General features: G+C 33.8%; 1 protein-coding gene across 1 annotated transcript; it reads right to left on the minus strand.

Moving 5' to 3' along the window:
- Window positions 1-979: 979 nt before the first annotated feature.
- Window positions 980-1731, minus strand: LOC149199780 (uncharacterized). Its single transcript, XM_089400705.1, has 2 exons — window positions 1189-1731; window positions 980-1045 (listed from the first exon to the last, which is right to left on the minus strand). The coding sequence occupies exons 1-2, from the start codon at window positions 1729-1731 to the stop codon at window positions 980-982; spliced, it is 609 nt and encodes a 202-aa protein (XP_089256831.1).
- Between the last annotated feature and the right edge of the window lie 18368 nt (window positions 1732-20099).

A 20099-nucleotide genomic window follows, 5' to 3' on the forward strand; every position in this document is an offset into this window, starting at 1 on the left:
TTATTTTATTTTTTAATTTAATTTAATTTTTATTTTGTTTTATTATTACCAACATTACAACATCTCTACAATATTGGGCTAGAGAGCACCTCTCAGACTCAACAATCTCATTCATAAACTTTGATATATATATATATATATATATATAATTTAAAAACTTTATTGCAACATTTAAGATTTAATCCCCTTTGTATTTAAAATTAGTTACCACTTTCTCATTTCAATATTTCCCTTATGATTTCTGGATATTTTGTTGTTAATACATAACTAGCTCTTTCATATAAATTAAATGGTTAGTAAATATCAATAACTATCCATCCATGATAAGCATAAAAACACTTACTCCATAATACATGTCACAATCTTTGATTGAAAAATTCATAAAAATTAATTAAACTATAAATTTAATTTAAATTATTATTATTAATTATAAAAATAATTAATATATGATTTTCATAAATATACATTTAAAAAAAAGTAACAATAAATATTCTTAACTATAGAAATTCAATGCATCTTAACTATAGAAATTTAATGCATTTTATTGTAAAAATTCTTATCATAACTTATAATACCATATTTCATAAAACATATGTTAATATAATATATTTTTTAAATAATTAAATTGAGAAAAATTATATATATATATATATATATAGATATATATAACAATAATTTTTTTATAAATATTTTGTTATATATTTATGCATTACAACCCAACTTTAAATAAAAATAATAATTTGGCTAAACATTATTGAACAGAAGTGCAAAAACCAAAACATAACCTAGAATACTTCAACGATGCCATTATAATTTACAACTCAGCATGGAAACGCCCCTACAAAAAGTCAACCATTGACTTTTAAGCTAATGTGCAATAACCGAGATTTACAATACGGTTGAGTCGGATGGAATATGATTGACCTTTATTGCTTGCAGTCGAAGCGGAACTCTTAAAAGTAGCCGTTTGAAATTCAATTCAACGAGCTTCTTCGCCAGTTTTTATAGGATTAACCATTATGGCGTTGCAGTCGAAGCAGAAGTCCTAAAAGTGCCGTTTGAATTTCAATTCAACGGGCTCTCAGCCATTTTATATACGCGCATGAATTCCATGTGTTACATACATATTTCTTTATTTTCCCTCATACCCTCAAGCTTCGGTCTCCAACATTGGGTTTTGCAATTGACCAACTGTGAATAGACTTTCCGCAATTCGGGAGTATTCAAGAGTCTATTATCCTCATCTCCTGAATCAGCGTCATGCCATCCGTCTTCCAAAAGCTTTGAAATAAACTCCGGGCACACTCTGATCCGAAGTCTTCCGCCAACGTCGCTTTTCTGTATCTCAAACGGTTGACACAAAGCAGAAGCGCGTTCGATACTGCGAAGCGGAGCTGATAGGCGAGCTGTGGAAGTAAGTGGAGATTTTGTGGGCGGGGGCGGCGATATTAAGGAAGCGAACGATAGGAGAGATAAGGGAGAGTGAAAGAAGTGTTGGGGTAGAAGGAAGTACTTGTTGCCCAACTTCAGTTGGTCACTTGGAGATAGAGTGGGCGTCTTATGGCCGATGTAGAATGAATCGGAGTGACAGACTAAATGTTGAGGGAATTCTTGAATGATCCGGGCGGCGCAGAGTGGTTTATGAAGGATCTGAACGTTGCCGGCAAGGGGAACCAACTCAATGGTTTCCTTGTGATTGCCCACCGTGAGACAGCAGATATGGTTTCCCATACTTTATTTGGTTTCCTATGTGCAAGGGAAACATGAAGATTCAGCAAGGGCAGAATGCAGAAGTGGTGTGTTATATAAATTGTGAAACCAGTATTTATAGACTAGAAAAGAGAGACGTGCAGGAGTAGAGAAGATAGAGTCAACCAGCAGCCCATTCTCGGTATTCTCTTCATCATATCCATGATTCCAGCCACACTTTTGACAGTTGGGCATGAATGGATGCATGAAAAAGTCACTTGGGCATCAACTGACTTTTCAGCTAAATAAAGCAAATTTCATTTGAGGAAATCATCACAGGTGCACTGGCGGGGGCCCTAGTTGAGTGTATAATTCGCAGCTCTTTGGGAAAATCACGGGCCCCTGGTTGAGTATGTAATTTGCAGCTCTCTGGGAGGGCTTTTATCGATTCCTTGCTTTGAAGCATGTTGACCATGACTGCCTCAAGCAAGTCCAAGAGATACCAGACGTTCAACGAAGGGTGGGCGCCGACTAGCCATCCAAAACTTCGAATCTAATTCTTATAGACTATTCAAACTGACTGTATGAAATACGTTCTTATTAAATAGAAACATCTAATCAAGTTACTTGAAGTCGATTTAATGTCAGCCATTAAAACAAACAAACAAGTAAAAGGGTAACAAAGCTTCTTACACTTCCATTTTAAGAGTGTTAGAAGGTATTAATTTTTTTAGTTTAAATTTTTTAAATATTCTTTTTAAGAAATATGATTTTGTATTTTATTTATGGGTGTGCCCGGACAAACTCGCAAATATGATTGGGCAGTTTAAGGAAAGTTGGTTTAATTTGGTTTTTTCAAACAATAATAAATTTCAAAACAGATTTGCATGGTAAATTTGATGGTTTTCACACTTCTTAATTAGTTTTCACAATTTCAACAAAAAAACCTAGATGATTTTGTAAAATTTCAAACTGTGTTTGACTAGCAAATCACCCTTGACAGTCAAATTCCATCCCCAAACTCGATTTGAACTCAGCATAGTTTGGTTTCACAGAAATTTAGTGCAGTGTGCCAAGGAAAGCTAATTTCTTGAACAGGCCACACTGTAAAGGAACACATTTGACTTTCTAAAATTTATGGTATTAATTATAAAAAATAATTGATTTGACTTTTTAAAAATTATAGTATTAATCATTAAAAAATAATTGATTTCTCATTTTATTAGTGTAACATATTAGTATGCAAATTTTTCACACAAGAAAATTTTTAATGTTTTTATAATTTATATTAATTATATAAAAGATAGTAAATTACTCTTAAATACACAGTGGTTAAAATTTAGAGTTTGAGTTAACTAGAGTCAGTGTGAGTTAATTGAGTCAAGTGAGTGTCACTTTAAGTTAAGTCTTATATTTGAGAAAAGATAAATTTAGTGTGTGTTTCATGTTCAAGTTAGCATCACTTGATTCATGAGTTGAAAAGTATAAATCCCTTATAATGGGTTCATTGTAATCAAGTCAAATTTGTGTGATCAATAAAAGAGCATCAAATCATATAATTTATGTGTGTCAATTTTGTATCTTTCCTATTATGTATATCAATTTTATATCTTTCTTATTATGTTTTTCCAACAAATCCGTATCAAAACTAAAGAAATAATATAAAATCCATGGAACTTAGCCAGAAAAAAGACCAATAATTTTTTTAAAAAAATCACTTTGCAAAATTATCATAGACTTAAAGTTTTAAAGATGCAACACTTTGGTGTGACACCCACAAGTTGCTAGTGTAAAAAGTGCGACAAATTAACAATAACTTTTTCCATCGTACGAAAGCCTGTGAGCAAATTGAAAACTTTAAAGCGCGTTCATTCCAAAGGTCATATGGCTATAAAGTTTTTGGGTTATTATGTTAAAGTCTTTTTCAAATAATACGTGACCTCTTTTTGGAAATAGTTTTTTTATATGAAATATTTATAAAACGAGCTTTATAAAAAATGATAAATGGTTTATTAAAGTCTCTTTTTAAAAGGTTTTTGAAAAAGAGTGCTTTAATTGAATAGAGGTTTTTATTTTTTATTTTTTTTATTTGACAAAAGAGGGTTTCATTATTATTTGAAAAAGAGAGGTTTTTTAAAGATAGTTTCATCACGTTGGGAGTACATTGGGTTTCAACTTTCAGAATTTAGGAATGAAGTAGAACACGCTTTCATTAGTGTAAAGAGGGAGCAATTAAGGAATGACAAAAAGAAAAATGCGCAAGCATTGCAACTTATCCAACAAGGAGTGGATCAAATAGTGTTCCAAAAGATTATGATCACAACTTCAGCTAAGACAGCGTGAGAGACTTTTGAGGCAGCTATAAAGGTATGGCCAAAGTCAATATTGTTAAGTTAAAGAATACTAGGAGAGCTTTTGAAAGTCTACAAATGAAGGAAACAGAGGATATCAATTCATTCATGAATCAGGTTTTGACTGTCGTAAACCAATTAAATATTTATGGTGAGATATTAAAGATCAAGCAGTGGTTGAGAAGGTCCTTAGATCTTTGTCTACTAAGTTTGATGTTGTAGTAGAAGCTATGAAGAAGGCAAGGATTTAACAACACTGACAATTGATGAATTAATTGGATCACTTCTATCCCATGAGGCGAGGATATACAAAAATAAGGATTCATCCTTAGAAACTACTTTTAAAAGCCATGTTTCTATCTCAAGAGACAGAGGTCGAGGCAGAGGTAGACCGAGAGGCAGAGGACGAGGTGGAAGAAGTGGCAGTCAGAGAAATGAAAGAGAAGAGCAGGAACAAGAAAGTGGAAGCAACAAAAGAAGCTTCAAAAGCAATCAAAGAGTTCATAAATGAAAGGTGAGATGTTATTATTGCAATAAATTTGGTCACTATGCATGTGATTGTAGGAAGAGGATAGTTGATCAAGGAAAGTATAAAGCTAATGTAACTACAATGAATATTGATTTCATTTTCCTAGCTTGCCATACCATGCATGAGCCTTCTGATAATGTGTGACTATTAAACAATGGTTGCAGTAACCACATGACTGGCAACAAGAATTTGGTTGCAAATCTAGATGAATCTGTTAAGATAAATGTGAAGTTCGACACTGACAAGACTATGGATATAGATGGAAAAGGAGTGGTCAACATTCTGACCAAGCAGGTGGAGCCAAAGACAATTTTAGAGGTATATTATGTCCCTCGTCTCAAACATAATCTGATAAGTGTTGGTCAATTGATGCAGAAAGGATACAAAGTTATTTTTGAGGGATAAGATTGTGTTATATATAACAAGCCCCTAAGTAAGAAGTTGATAGCAAAGGTGCAGATGACGAGGAACAAATTCTTTCCTCTGATCATGAATTACATAGATGAGGTCAGTTATTTTACGGTTGCATGTTCTAATGATTATTGGTTATGGCACTTTCAATTTGGACATTTGCATTTCTTTGGTTTAATATTGTTGCAGCAAAAATAGATGGTTAGAGGATTACCTCCCATCAAAGAAACTTCTAGTACTTATTAGTGTTGTATCTTGGGAAAGCAACATCATGAGAGTTTTCTGAAAGGAGTTGCATACAAAGCAAAGTAGCCACTAGAGTTGGTTCATACAAGATTGTGTGAACTTATGCGGACATAGTTGATTGGTAGAAGTTGTTTCTTCATCACATTTATTGATGATTTCAGCAAAAATAAGTGGGTTTGTTTTTTGAAGCAGTAATTTGAAATTTTTGCAAAGTAAAAATAATTTGAAGCCTTAGTAGAGAACAAGAGTGATCATCAAATCAAGGTATTAAGATATGAGCATGGTGGAGAATATGATTCGAAGGCATTCCATTCTTACTACAAACAATATGGAATCAAAAGGCAATTTACAACCAGATACACACCACAACATAATTGTGTAGCAGAGAGAAAGAACAAAACCAATATGAACATGGAAAGAAGCATGTTTATAAGAAGACAATTGTCTAACGAGTATTAGGCAGAAGCATTTGTATGTGTCATTTATGTGATAAACAAATTTCCTACAAACAACATGATGAACATAGTGCTAGAAGAAGCATGGTTAGGTATGACTTGTAGTATGTTTCATTTCAGAGTGTTTGGATGTGTAGCATATGCACATGTACCTAAAGAGATAAGACGTAAGTTGGATGATAAAATTGAAAAATGCATATTTATTGGTTATAGTGAGGAATCAAAAGCTTATAAGTTATATAACCCTTTCCCCATCAAGATTATAATCAATAGTGATGTTGTGTTTAAACAACAAGAGCCATGGAATGAGAATTTAGACAAAACAATTGATGTAAGAGTACCACTCATGGAAGAAGAAGATGTAGCAAAAACTGAGTAGTAGGGATCATGGGAGAAGACACCAAATAGAGTCACACCAGGAAGGACTATAATATTTCCTGAAGAACATGAATCTTCAAACAGTTTTGCAAAACAGAATACTCCCATCTATCAATCAAGTGATGAATCAAGCAACGGTAAGAGAAAAATGAGAAGTTTGCAAGATATTTATGATGATTTAGATGTTAGTTCAAATTTTACATTGTTGACATTTCAACCTTGATCGTTTGAAGAAGATATCATGGATGAAAATTGGGTGCAAGCTATGGGTGAAGAAATAGAATTTATTGAGAAGAATGACACTTGGGATTTAGTTGATTTAACAAAAGATAAAAACCTAATTGGTGTGAAGTGGGTGTACAAGATAAAGTTGAATGAGAAAGGAGAGATTAACAAATTTAAAGCAAGACTTGTAGGAAAAGGTTTCTCGTAGCAACCAGGGATATTCTTTGGAGAGACGTTTACTCTGGTATCCAGATTGGATACTGTAAGAGGATTCCTAGCAACAACAACTCACAACAAGTGGAAAGTGTATCAGATGGATGTGACCTTCTTTAATGGAATTCTAAAAGATGAAATCTATATGCATCAACCTCTTGGTTATGAAGTTGAAGGTTAGGAAGACAAGGTTTACATATTGAAGAAAGCGCTCAATGGACTCAAACAATCGCCTAGAGACTGGTATAGGAGAATTGACACTTATATGATCAAGAATGGATTTTGTAGAAGTAACATTGAACCAAGCTTATACACAAAGGTAAATGGGCATGGAAAATTTTTTATTGTTTGTTTGTATGTGGATGACATTATTTATATTGGTAATTTTGAATTAGATGAATTTATACCAGCAATGAAGAAAAATTTGAAATGAAATATCTTGTTCTTATGAGATATTTTCTTGGCATAGAAGTTGGGAAATTAGAGAAAGGAAATTGTATTTGTCAAAATAAATATGCTAAAGAATTTCTAAAAAGATTTCAGAATGGAACATTGTAAACCTGCTCCTGCACGAGTTCCAGTAGGTACATAGTTAAGTAAGGATGATGAAGGATCATGTTTAAATCCAATTGTATACAAAAGATTGGTTGATAACCTTATGTATCTCATAGTCTCCAAAAGACACACATTGGAAAGTTGGAAAAAAAATCCTAAGATAATAGGAACTACAGATTGTGGCATATTTTATACAAGCACAGAAAACAAAGATTTGATTTAATATACTGATAGTGATTTTGCAGGAAGTTTTGATGATAGGAAAAACGCTTCTAGTTATGTGTTTCAACTTGGTTCAAGTGTGATATCACAGGCATCTAAAAAGCATCCTATTATGACATTTTCATCAGTAGAAGAAAAATATGTAGTAGAAACATCAACAACATGTCAAGCAATATGGTTATGAAGAGTTTTGGATGTACTTCAACAAAAAGAAGAAGGATCAACATAAATTTATTGTGACAACACCTCAACCATTGCACTATCCAAGTATAATGTGTTTCATCAAAAGGGAAAATATATTGATACAATATATCATTTTATTAGAGAACGTGTGAGTAATGGAGAAGTTTATTTGAAGCCTTGTAAACCAAGTAATCAATTGATTGATATATTTACTAAGCCATTAGAAAAATATGTATTTGAGTTTCATAGAGGCAACTTAGGTGTTGTAAGCCTAGCTAACACTTAGATCAACATGCATGTTTGAGTTGTCATGAGTCATGTCTTAGTTTAGCGGTCGTAATTAAGGGGGAATGCTAAAGATAACTAATTACTCCCACATGCAAAGAAATCCAAATTTAGAGTTTGAGTTAACTAGTGTCATTGTGATTTAATTGAGTCAAGTGAGTGTGAGTTTGAGTTCAGTCCTATATTTGGGAAAGGTTAAATTTAGTGTGTGTTTGCGTGTTGAAGTTAGGATCAGGTAAGTCGCAAGTTAAAAAATTATAAATAACTCATGATTGATTCATTGAAATCAAGTCAAGTTTGTGTGATAAATAGAAGAGCAACAACTCGTATTGTTTGTGTGTGTCAATATTGTGTCTTTCCTCCTCTCCCTTTCCAAGAAATTAATCATTTCAAACTGTAAGTATTTTTTTATATAAAAATGAGAAACATTGAATATTTAAAATGATTAAACATTTATATAAAAATGACAAACACTGAATATTTAAAATGATTAAACACTATAAGGAAAATACCCTCCAATTTTTTTTTTTGTGGAAGCCCCCATAAAAGTAGCCCAAAAATATGTTTGTAGTGAAGGTCACCAGCGAAGTTGGACTAGCAGATGTTTTCGTGGATGTTTTTAACGGTGCGTCTATAATATAAAAACACACTGGTGCTTTACTATACACATATGCACTAGTGCGTGGAAAGTTCATTTTTTTTAAATAAAAAAAATAATATTGTGTTAAGTAAAAAAGTGCACCAGTGCATATACTACTGGATAGCACTGAAAAAGGGCTAAGTTTACAAAAATGTCGGTTGTAAAAATTATTTTACCCAATCCAGTGTTGTACTCTTACGACGACCCGGTGCTAAACCATTACACTAACACCCTGATGTGTACATAGTGTAGTGCATTGTTGTGGAGTTTTTAACTTAAAAATGATGGTGCTCTTATTAGATTATAGACATTGGTGCAATTAAATGAACTAAAAGCCTTGGTGCTTAGTAGAGAGTGATGCACCATCAAAGAGTTATTTTCTATACAAATAAAAGTAATGGTGTGTTTCATATATATGACACACTAATGCTTACACTACTCGATAACACCAAACAAAGGTTAAATTTAAAAAATGTCAGTCCTAAAATTATTTTCACCATATTGGTGCTATATTCCCATGAAGAACCAATGTTGTTCATGTATTAAAACACCCTGGTGTGTACTTAACAAGAGCACCACTATAGGGTTTTTAATTTTTAAAAAATATGGTGCTCTTGGAAATAGTATGCATCAATGATGTTATAATAACGTACCAAAATAGGGTTAAATAAAAAAAACTATTGGTCGTAAATTTCATTTTTACCATTTGTAGTGTTGTAGTGCTTTAAAGCACTGATGCCACTCTTGCCTCATTCAAGCACCCTATTGTTGGTGTTGCTCTTGCTCACCATCCTTTTGTCCCGTGCTTAGTGCATGGCTTTTGAATTTTCTCAAACGGTGGTGAAATTTGTTTTTCTCATTTACGTGTCAACAATGCCTCCTCACAAGCAAATGTCGAGGTAATGTCCATGTTTCTCTCTAATTTAATTTTTTAGTGGATTAGAATTGCAAATTAGGTCCAAAAATCAATTGTTTTTTATTTTTTATTTTCTTGCATGATGTGTTAGACAAGTTTGGCTCACACCTGTAGTAGTGCACCCTGTAAATTTACGAGGTGCACCACAATCTGGTGCGTGAACCTAATGCGCTAAAACCTTGTCGGTGCGTTTGGTAAATTAAAACGCACGAGGAAAATCTATAAATTGTACATTAGTGAGTACGTTTTTAAGTTACTATTGATGTGTTTATATTTACCAAACACACCACAAACATAATATTAAAAAAATATAGCTCGATGCATTCGATAACCTGAACGTTCCATTTCAGTGTGATAAGGTTATACATACGCACTCGTGCGTAAGGTTGTCTCGACACGCCACATTGAAAATTTATGTATGTAAACTAAAAGTAGCATGTCATGTATATGTACGCACCATTGTTATTGCTTTCATGTTTCATAACACACCAGAATCGATGCATTACTATTTTTTGGGTGCACCGGGGATGAATTATTTTTCTTAATTGAAAGTTATATGTTTATATTTATAAATACATTTTTCGTTTAATAAAAAAAATATGTTTTTTTGTATGAGGTTGATGTATTTTATGTGTCAATCATGTAGCAGAGACGTAGCAGGAGCAAGAGAAAATGGCGGACCAATACAATGTGATCTAACCATGGGAGGCACGAGATAGGGACAAAGATTTATACCCTTGCCCTACTAGCAAAAAAACCCGAGCGCACTTGAGGAATGTAGGCTTCCTTAAGTACTATGAGGAGGCTACATCCCTGAAGGCACACTCTGGATTGTTGGTACAATTGATCCATTAGTTGGATGTCCACCAACAATCTTTCTGTCTTGGTCCTGACACATGGTATAGGCCCTCTGAGGAGGACATATATTTTATCATTGGCCTATCCAGGAGAGGGGATAATTTTCCCGAGTTCCTTGATGTCCCCCATGGTGTGGCAACAGAGAGTTAGCTTATCTACTCTAAGAGATATGTCGGGGGTCATTTAGTGCATCCAACAAATTTTCAGGTGTCTGGTGGACAACTACGGATTGCTTCTTTTGGTGCATAGGAGGTTAGCTGCCTCTCATTATTAGTGAGTACCCTTGCACACTATAATAGTGATGGTCAGTGAGGCTAACCACATGTTTGTCTTAGTGTCGTGTCCATATGAGGGGATATATTGGGAACAATTTCCCAATGTCCCCTTCACACTAGATGAGCCTACAAATGATAGAGTTAATAATATTTTATTTAAATTAATCTAGTTTCATTTGATTGTCTTAATTAATTAGAATACAATTTATTCTAGCACATTCTTAACTTGTTTCATTAAACTATTTAATTATTGTTGTGTACCATATATCTTGTAGACATTGACACATTCATTGGGGACATGCCTCCTCCCCCACCCGAGGAATCAAGTGTAGAGATGGGCGAGGCCTCGGACGTGAGGCACATCCTCAAATGTAGAGGTGCGCGAGCATGTGTGTCGGGTCTTAGATTTAGGATGGACTACTGCGAATGACTTTCTAGACTTTTGGTTGAGGAGGGAGTCTGCCCTATGAGGGCTTGAGACATCAAGGAAGATCCTAGGCTCTTAGAGCTCTTGAGGGACTATCTGCGTGATAAGATGAGTCTTATGCATCATATCGTCAGAGCTACCAAGTAATTGGCAGTGAGGAGGGATGGGCATGCAACATATACATCACATGAGTCTTCACGCAGTGCTAGCCCGTTGGATCATGATGATGAGGGTGGTGATCATGCTTCTTGTAGTACTACCCCATCAGATCATGGTCAGGGTGTCGATGATCCTTCTAGTAGTACTCAACCTCCTCATCATTCGCTTGATGATCACATCCCAGTACTGGTGGAAGCACCTCATGTTTCTCCTGATAGAGCGGACCAACCACCTTCTCCTCCACATCATAGTTCAACCGTTGAGGCAATACTTAACCATCCATCATCTTCTACTACAGACCAGGCTACCACTACTACGTCTATTGTATCAGATATTTGATAACAGTTATTTGAATTGTAATATATATAAAATTAATTATAAAGAAATATATATTTTTTTAAACTAAGAGCATGAATATTTTTTTTTGCTACTAACAAATTAGCAAGCAAACTTTCTAGCAAGAACGTTCCCAATATCTTTATAATTTATGTTAAATACTCATTTTAATTTTTTTTTTTAATATTTAATAAATATTATTTGAAAAAAAAAAAAAAACTTAAGAAAAGTGCACTTGTAAAATTCAACTAAAGCATTTTTTAATTTTGTTTTATATTAATAATTATATAGCATAAATTAATTGTAAAATTTAAATTATATATCTATCTATATATATATATATATGAACCATTTAAATTTTAATGTGAGTATGTTGTGATCAATTTTTTTTTTAAATTCAGATTTACTAAACATCAAAAGCTATCAATTTTTTTTCCATTTTAAAAATGTTTGCACTTTGAAAGATTTGATCTTTCTTTTTGATAGTTAAAGAGTTACAAGAATCTAGGCTAGTTTTATATAATATATATAGAGAGAGATATATATGATACTATTGGTAAAAGCATGAGTTATGAAAACTTGGTGAGTGTGAAAAGAATAACATATACAAGTGTTAAATGATGCATCATCCTCACTTTACTTGGAGATGGTCAAAAACCATTGGGGCATTAAATGCTATGGATCCATTTCTAGCAATGTGATTAGGTGAAACTGGGCAGAGTCACAAGTATCTAAACACATGAAATAATGTCATTCAAAACAACAATAATTTTGTGAAGCATGTATGATATTATGAGTTTTTTTTTTGTATCTTCCTCTCCTTAAACCACATTGCAAATATGGGGTTATGAATTTTGGATATCGATTTTTCATAGATTTCATATTATTTTGATAAAAAATATAGTTATTTCACATCACTTTGATCATCAATTTAGTTGGTCGTTGACTATAATTTTTTTTTTAATAATGCATTTTAAATTAGATAAAATTAAAGTTCATCATCAATAAAAATAAGAAATATAAAAAAATTCTTTTTATTTTTCAATATAAAAAATGTTGATTTTTTAAAATCTATTTAAATATAAATTTATTTGAAAATTTTATAATTTTTTGAGTTTTAATATAAATTTATTTTATAATTTTATAATTTTTAGTAGGTAGGTATAACAAGAAAGGCCACTAATTTATTGGAGGTTTATTATCATTATCTCCCGAGGCACGGTTATAACCAAATTTGTCTTTTGATTATTATTAGTTTAAATTTTAAAAATAAATAATATATTTTTAAATATAAATAAAATATTATTTTTTAATATTTGTATGAGAATTTGAGTGTTTTATTGTAATTTTTTCAAAATATAATTATATGTGTATATGTATATAATAATAATCTCATTCATTCATTAATTTTCAACATTTTCTTTTGAAGGTATGTTGTGGTTTTGAGAGCAATGCTGGAGAGAGCTAGGAGCACGGGAGGTTAGGGTTTCAGGGTTCCACGACCCTGCCCTGACAACACTGCAACAACAAAAACCAAATGGAGGCCTACATCCTGACTGAGACGACGGCTGAGATAGTGATGAGTGGTACGACATGGGGGGGAGAGATCCCCTCCTACAGGAATGTTGCAGCAGGCGAATCAAGCCAATATGACACCGCAAGTGGGAATGGGGGAAAAGGTAAAGGGATCCCGGTTTTGGGAGCCAAATGGCAGGCAGGCTTGGGTGGAAGGTGTCTGCCAAGAGCTGCAAAAAAACCCAGATTCATCATCTCGAATAATAAGCTGGAAGAATATAGAAGGTACATGAAGGACCATGCCCTCATCTGCAAATTTATAGGGGCATGGCCGACAGAGAAAGAATTGATAAAATGGATGCAACAATGATGGCAGCCAAAAGGGCACACAGATCTCAAACTGGGGGAGAAAGGATTCTTCACAGTGATCTTCTCAAATCTGGAAGACAAAGAGAGGATATTTGAAGACAGACCATACTTCTTTAACAATGTCAGCCTCTTCATCAGGCATTGGGAAGAATGCTACAACCCTGACCAGGAGAAACTTCTGGCTGCCCCAATATGGGTTCGGCTATTTGGCCTCCCAATGGACTTCTGGGATCCAGAGATACTAGAAGGCATTGGAAACTCGATCGACACTTTTGTGAAGGTAGCAAACTTGACAAGGAAAGGCCGATACACCTCCTACGCTAAACTCTGTGTCTATATGAATATAATGGAACCACTTCCAGATTACATAGAGTTGGAGTACCACGATGAGGTATGGCCACAACCGATTGACTACGAGCACATCCCGTTCCGGTGCCGCAGATGCCACGAATATGACCACTTGTTCCGGGCATGCCCCCTTAACCAGACAGTCAATCATTCGGTGGAGGAAAGGGATGGGGACCTGATGGTGAAGGCGGAAGGAGAAGGGTATAAATAGGTGCAAAGGAGGAAAAGAACCCCGAGACAGGCCGGGAACCACAAAGAAAACCAAGAAGAGAAGGAGCAAAGGTCGCAGAACCAATTTTCGGTCCTACAGGAAGAAGATCTAGGGAGGGAGATGGGCGACAATTCTCAGGAAAAAGAAAGCCAGGAAGACAAAGGAATAGAGGGAAAAAAAAGAAGGAAATGGCAATTGAGGTCGATCAAGGACCAGAGGACAAGATGCAAATGGTGGAAACCCTAATGGATATTGAAAATTATAAAGATGACCTAAGTGCAGAAGAACAAGTCATGAAGCGTTTATTGCAGGAAAGGAGACATTTGGATGAAAGATTCATCTTGGACGATTAGAAGCAACTCTATAAGGAGATATAGAGACAAGTAGGGTTCAATCATAATAAGCCAACTTGAACATTTAGGGGCCCAAGCAAATCAAGGACAAGAGACGGGAATACAAGGAAAACGGGGAAAAAATGAGGCAGGAGAACAATGAATGAATCCATACAAATGGTCGCCGAATTACTGGTGAACTTAGGAAGAGTAGTGCCATTGTTGGAGGTGTTCCACCAACCAGTAAAACTATTAAAATGATTATTACAACCTGGAAAATTAGAGGCCTCAATAGCAAAGGAAAATAGAGGTACCTTAAGAAGAGGTTGAAAAAGGATAAACCAAGCATTATGATAGTACAGGAAACTAAAATTAGTGAAAGAAAGCTAAAATAAATAATGGAAAACTTCAAGTTGGAATACCAAGTCATGGCCCAAGATGCAAATGGGAGTGCAGGAGGATTGGTGATCCTTTGGAATCCAACAAAAGTGTTGTTCGAAGACTGGGTAAGTATACCCCGAATTCTCACCGGCAAATTCCAGACTCCAGGATCCAGTGAATGGGCTCTTCTTTCAGGGGTGTATGGTCCGCATCTCTTAGGACAAAGAGGAGTCTTCCTTCAAAATTTGAGTGACTTGAGAAATTTATACCCAAATGATCGATGGGTAGTAGGGGGGGACTTCAATATGATCACCACCCTAGGGGGAAAAAAGGGAGGAATGAGAAGAGCATATTCAGATATGGAAGCCTTCAGCAAAACCATTACTAATTTACGCCTAGTGGATATAGACACAATCAATGGGATTCATACCTAGAATAATAGAAGAGGAGGGGTGCACCAAATAGCATGTCACCTAGACAAGTTCCTAATCTCAGAACAACTGATGAGCAAAGACATCTTCATAGAAGCAGCGATACTCCCATGTATGGGGTTGGACCACTGGCTGGTCCGCCTGGAAGTGGATCTAAAAGATCGACCCAAGAACATGCCATTTAGGTTTGAATCTTTCTGGCTCAGGAACCCTGATATCCTAGAAAAAATGGAGGAATGGTGGACACAAAGTGTTCAACAGGGCAGGAATAGGATGCATACCTTCCAACTGAAGCTCAAAGAACTAAAAAAGAGGCTCAGAAAGTGGAATAAGGAGGAGTTCGGTCATATCCTCAAAGATCAAATTGAACTCAGTAAGTGTATGGCCAACAAAAAATGATACAAGATGGAAGGTCAGAAGACCTGGTGCAGGAAGAAGGATTATTGATCAATCATATAGAGGAAAGAAGACAACAGGAGGAAATCATGTGGAAGAAAAAATTGCGGGTTCAGTGGTTGTAGGAAGGAGAACGAAACACAAGATTATTACATAAAGCTATGGTGCATCAACGAAAACGTAACCACATTTAATCTCTTAAAGATGCAAAAGGACAACGTAAAATACAACATGAAGAAATGGAAGGACTTCTGGTCAACCATTTCAAAGACCTGCTCACGGAGAACGCTGACAATAGAATGGAAGCCATCCAAAGAATCACGCAACACATTCCCAACCTGATAACAAATGACCAGAATATGGCCCTGATGTGAGTTGTTTCCAAAGAAGAAGTAGAAGAAATAGTAAAAGGAATGCCAAAGAATAAAGCCCTTGGCCCAGACGGATTCACTGTTGAGTTCTACCAAGCCACCTGGCCATTCATGGGGCAGGACATCGTGGAGGTCGTAGAGGAATCAAGATGTACTCAAAAGGTATGTCCAAGCCTCAACTCTACTTTTATTTCTTTGATTCCTAAGTCCGCTGAGTCTGAGGATCCTCAAGGGTTTCGACCAATTGCCCTGTGTGATGTCAACTACAAGATTATTGCCACTCTCATTGTCAAACTCCTGAAACCCCTTCTTCTTAGTCTCATTTCTCCGGAACAAACAGGTTTTGTAGAAAGTCATCAAATCCTCAATGGCTTTATTTCGTCCCAGGAGGTAGTCCACTCCCTTAAGTCTCAAAAGCTCTCGGCCATGATGACAAAACTGGATCTATCCAAAGCTTATGACAGACTTAGTTGGGGATATCTTTCGAGCGCTCTCAAAGCCTATTTATTTTCCCAAAGATGGATCAACTGGATCTTAGCCATGATATCCTCTCCAGTCTTTTCCACCCTGCTAAACGGAACCTCCACTACGACGTTCAACCCATCTCGAGGGTTGAAACAATGATATACTATTTCAACATCCTTAATAAATTAATAAACTGAATGATATTGTATTTTAGATACCTATTTACCTTCTCTTAGGAAAAACCATGAAGTATTATTTTTCACGCATTACTTTAATCCCTCCAAGTGTTATTTTTGGTCACGATCTACCTAGCATGTGGCACTGTTGCAAAACTAAGCTACGTGTGCGAGATCATGAGCGTATGTGCACGTAAGGGAATATTGTGCATAAATGTTAAATAGTTATTTGTTATGAGTTTGACACACGTACCTAAAATATGAGTAGTTCAATGAACACTCAAACATTGATGAGTTGGTCCTAGAAGTCTTATCTGGATCTCTCATTTTGATTTCTCCATTATAATATAGAGTGCGTTTGGAAATCATATTTCAGTTTTTTGTTAGATTATTTGATTAGTTTATTAGGAAAGGTTTAGGTATTTATGTATTTTGGTGGATGGTTGTTTATTTATATGGAATTTTATATTTTAATTTAAAAGCTTAGGCAGAAAGAAGTTGGATGAACATGTATGTTAAAGACTTTCTACTAAACCAAAATTTGTAGCGGTTAGATATCTATATATTATGGTGGATGGTTGTTCTTTTATATGAAAGTTGACAATTTGATGATGTCTGCATGAACAAGGTACATGGTATCCATACATTGTGGTGGATGGTTGTTCCTTTATATGGAAGTTGACAATTTGATGATGTTTGCATGAACAAGGTACAAGGTGTAATTCCCATATTGGATTAAATGTAGATCTTGTTGATTGAAATGTATGAACAAGGTACAAGGTGTAATTCCCATATTGGACCAGATGTAGATCTTGTTGATTGAGATCGAGAGAAGTAGTCATTAAAGGGGCCATTTGGAAAATATAAACCCTACTTGTCTTAGTTGTGATATTTTCTAAGCATAGTAGTTTGTTCCTAGTATTTGGGAGTTTGTTGAGGTCTAGTTGGTTGAGATATTCTCTCCAACTAGTTAGCTTTCCAAATTGGTATGTGGTAAGATTTTAAGTTCAAAATAAATTAGCTATCTTTAAATATAATTTTCTATATTTATAATATATTATTATTTGATGTGAATAATAGAATTTTATATATATCATGCAAATTTAACTCTTATGATGTTTGTTTATTTTAAATAATATTTTTAAGCCAGATACAAATTAAACTTAGATTTAATAAAAGTCAAAGTGATTCGATTTCCAACAAATTATAATATAGATAAATGTCTTTCGGATTAATCACATCATTAAGATTTGGTCGATATTTTGAACCAACTAATGTGGTTCATCTTCAAATCCTAATGATGTGATTAATCTCAAAGACATTTATCTACAATATGGATCACAAAAGTCTCACATCTAAAATTATAATATATTTTACTATTATTGGCAGGTATAATAAGAAAGACCACCACGTACATTTATTATCATTATTTACGCTACTTTTATTATCATTATTTGCCCTACAGGATTATAACGAGATTATATTAATGAATTTGTGATTGGTGTTAGTTATTTGATTTATAATATTAAATTTAACAAATAAATAATATATTTTTAAATATGATTAAAATATTATATTTTAATATTTGTATGATAAATTTAGTGTTTTTTTTTTTTAAATATAATTTTATGTGTATATTTATATAACAATCTTATTCATAAATTTTGTAATGTTTGTGTGTAGAACGATTTGATTTCTTCTAAAGTTTGGTAGATCTAGAGCTAAGATTGATTTAGGTTAGTTAATTATTAATTATAATTATAGTTATAATTTCATTTTCATTTTCATTTCATTTTATTTTATTTCTATCCAATCAAAATATTAAAATGTAAATTGCTACATCTCTACCATATAAACTCCAAAATTTATGTTTTTAATTTTAATTTTAATTGTACTTTATTTTGACCAAGTCAAAAATTTTAACTAGACATTACAGTATTTAAAAGAACATTACAACATCTCTACTGTACTAAGCTCTAGAGCACCTCTAGGCATAACAATCTTATTCATAAACTATATATATATATATATATATATATATATATATATATATATAATTTGATTGCTAAATAAATTTGAAGTCTTATCAGAACTTTTAAGATCTAATACATTGTTTATTGGGAAGTGCTTACCACTTTCTCCTTTCAATATTTGTGCATTGATTTTTGTATATTTTGTTGTTAATTTGTGACTACCACATTCATATAAATTAAATTGTTAGTAAATGCAAATGTCAATCTATGATAACCATCATAACACTTACTCCATAATACATGTCATATTCTTAGATTAAAAGATCATAAGAATTAATTAAACTATATATTTATTATTATTATTAATTATAAAAGAATTCTTAGATTAAAAAAATCACAAAAATTAATTAAACTATATATTTATTATTATTATTCTTAATTATAAAAAGAATTGATCTTGAAGTAACTTAGCTCAAGTGTACGATATACTTTTCGTGTGTTTAGTGTCCTAGTTTGGTGGGTTCAAATCTTTGGAGACAAGTTGGCAGTTGACCCTTTTGGCATTTATGAAATAGTGATAATTGTATATATATGAGGTTACTCATTTCACTAATATATAAAGATATTCTTAACCAAACTACACTTTATCATAAAAAATTTATAAATTTTTTTTGCTAAAATACTTTATGAATATTACAAGTTGATATGACTTTTTTTAATTAATTAATTTAAGATAAATAAATTAAAAATAATAAAAAAATAACTAGACTATATAATAGTGGGCTCTTTAATGGGCCTGGAGTATGCCCTAAAACTGATTCTGCTTGGCTAAGAGCTCGTCTTCCTCGGACGTAAGGAAACAGGTTAACGGCCCAAGATCCAGAGGCATCTGGCAGGAGTGAAAGCCTGCTCCCTTACGGACCACCAGCGGGTTATTTCAGGTGGCGTGGTTTTCCTTGATAACAGTGATGTGTCAACTGACATTCGCGGATAGCAGCCAGAGATGGCTGTCCTCACTATTGGTTTGACAAACTGAGTTTGATAGGTTTTTCCACCTTTTGAAAAAAAAAAAATAGTGGACTCTTTAAGAAAAATAAAATATATATATTTTTATGTAATTAGGATAAAATACATTTATACATTAAAAATTAATTTTAAATAAAAAAAAAAAAGTTAATTAATAAATTAACAAAACACCAAACTCCAAATCATAACATAGGAGAGTTTAGTTAAACCACGCCATTATAATTTACAACCGCAGCATGGAACACTATTCAACTATTGACCTTGTCCGCGGAAAACGGAGATTTACAGTACGGTTAACCTCGGGTGTTGAAGGGAATATGATTGGCCAATATTGCTTTGCAGTCAAAGCAGGTAGTCGTTTGAAATTCACTTCAACCAGTTGCTTCGCCATTTTTTATATGATTAGCCATTATCGCTTTGCAGTCGAAACAGAAGTCTTGACAGTGCCGTTTGAAATTCAATTCAAGAAGCTCTGCCATTTTTTTATATGCACACGAATTACATTTGTTACATGCATATCTCTTAATCTTCCACACAAGAAAGCCTACTAGATTGACTGGAGCTGGGCACAGTTGACAAATCAAGTCTACTTCAAGTCCATTACTTCAGCAGAAATGACGATCATGACTGATCGCAAAAACGAAAACTCTACAAGGAAGTACTATATAATATCGCAGCAAAAATCTTGGCCGAGCTATGACAGAATTAATGAAAGATGTGCCAGAAAAAAAGAGCACAATACATTGAACTGA

The sequence above is a fragment of the Pinus tabuliformis genome, chromosome 2_1, assembly GCF_031772625.1.
Source record: "Pinus tabuliformis cultivar Carrire ecotype Pingquan chromosome 2_1, CPIR1, whole genome shotgun sequence".
NCBI classification, from domain to species: domain Eukaryota; kingdom Viridiplantae; phylum Streptophyta; class Pinopsida; order Pinales; family Pinaceae; genus Pinus; species Pinus tabuliformis.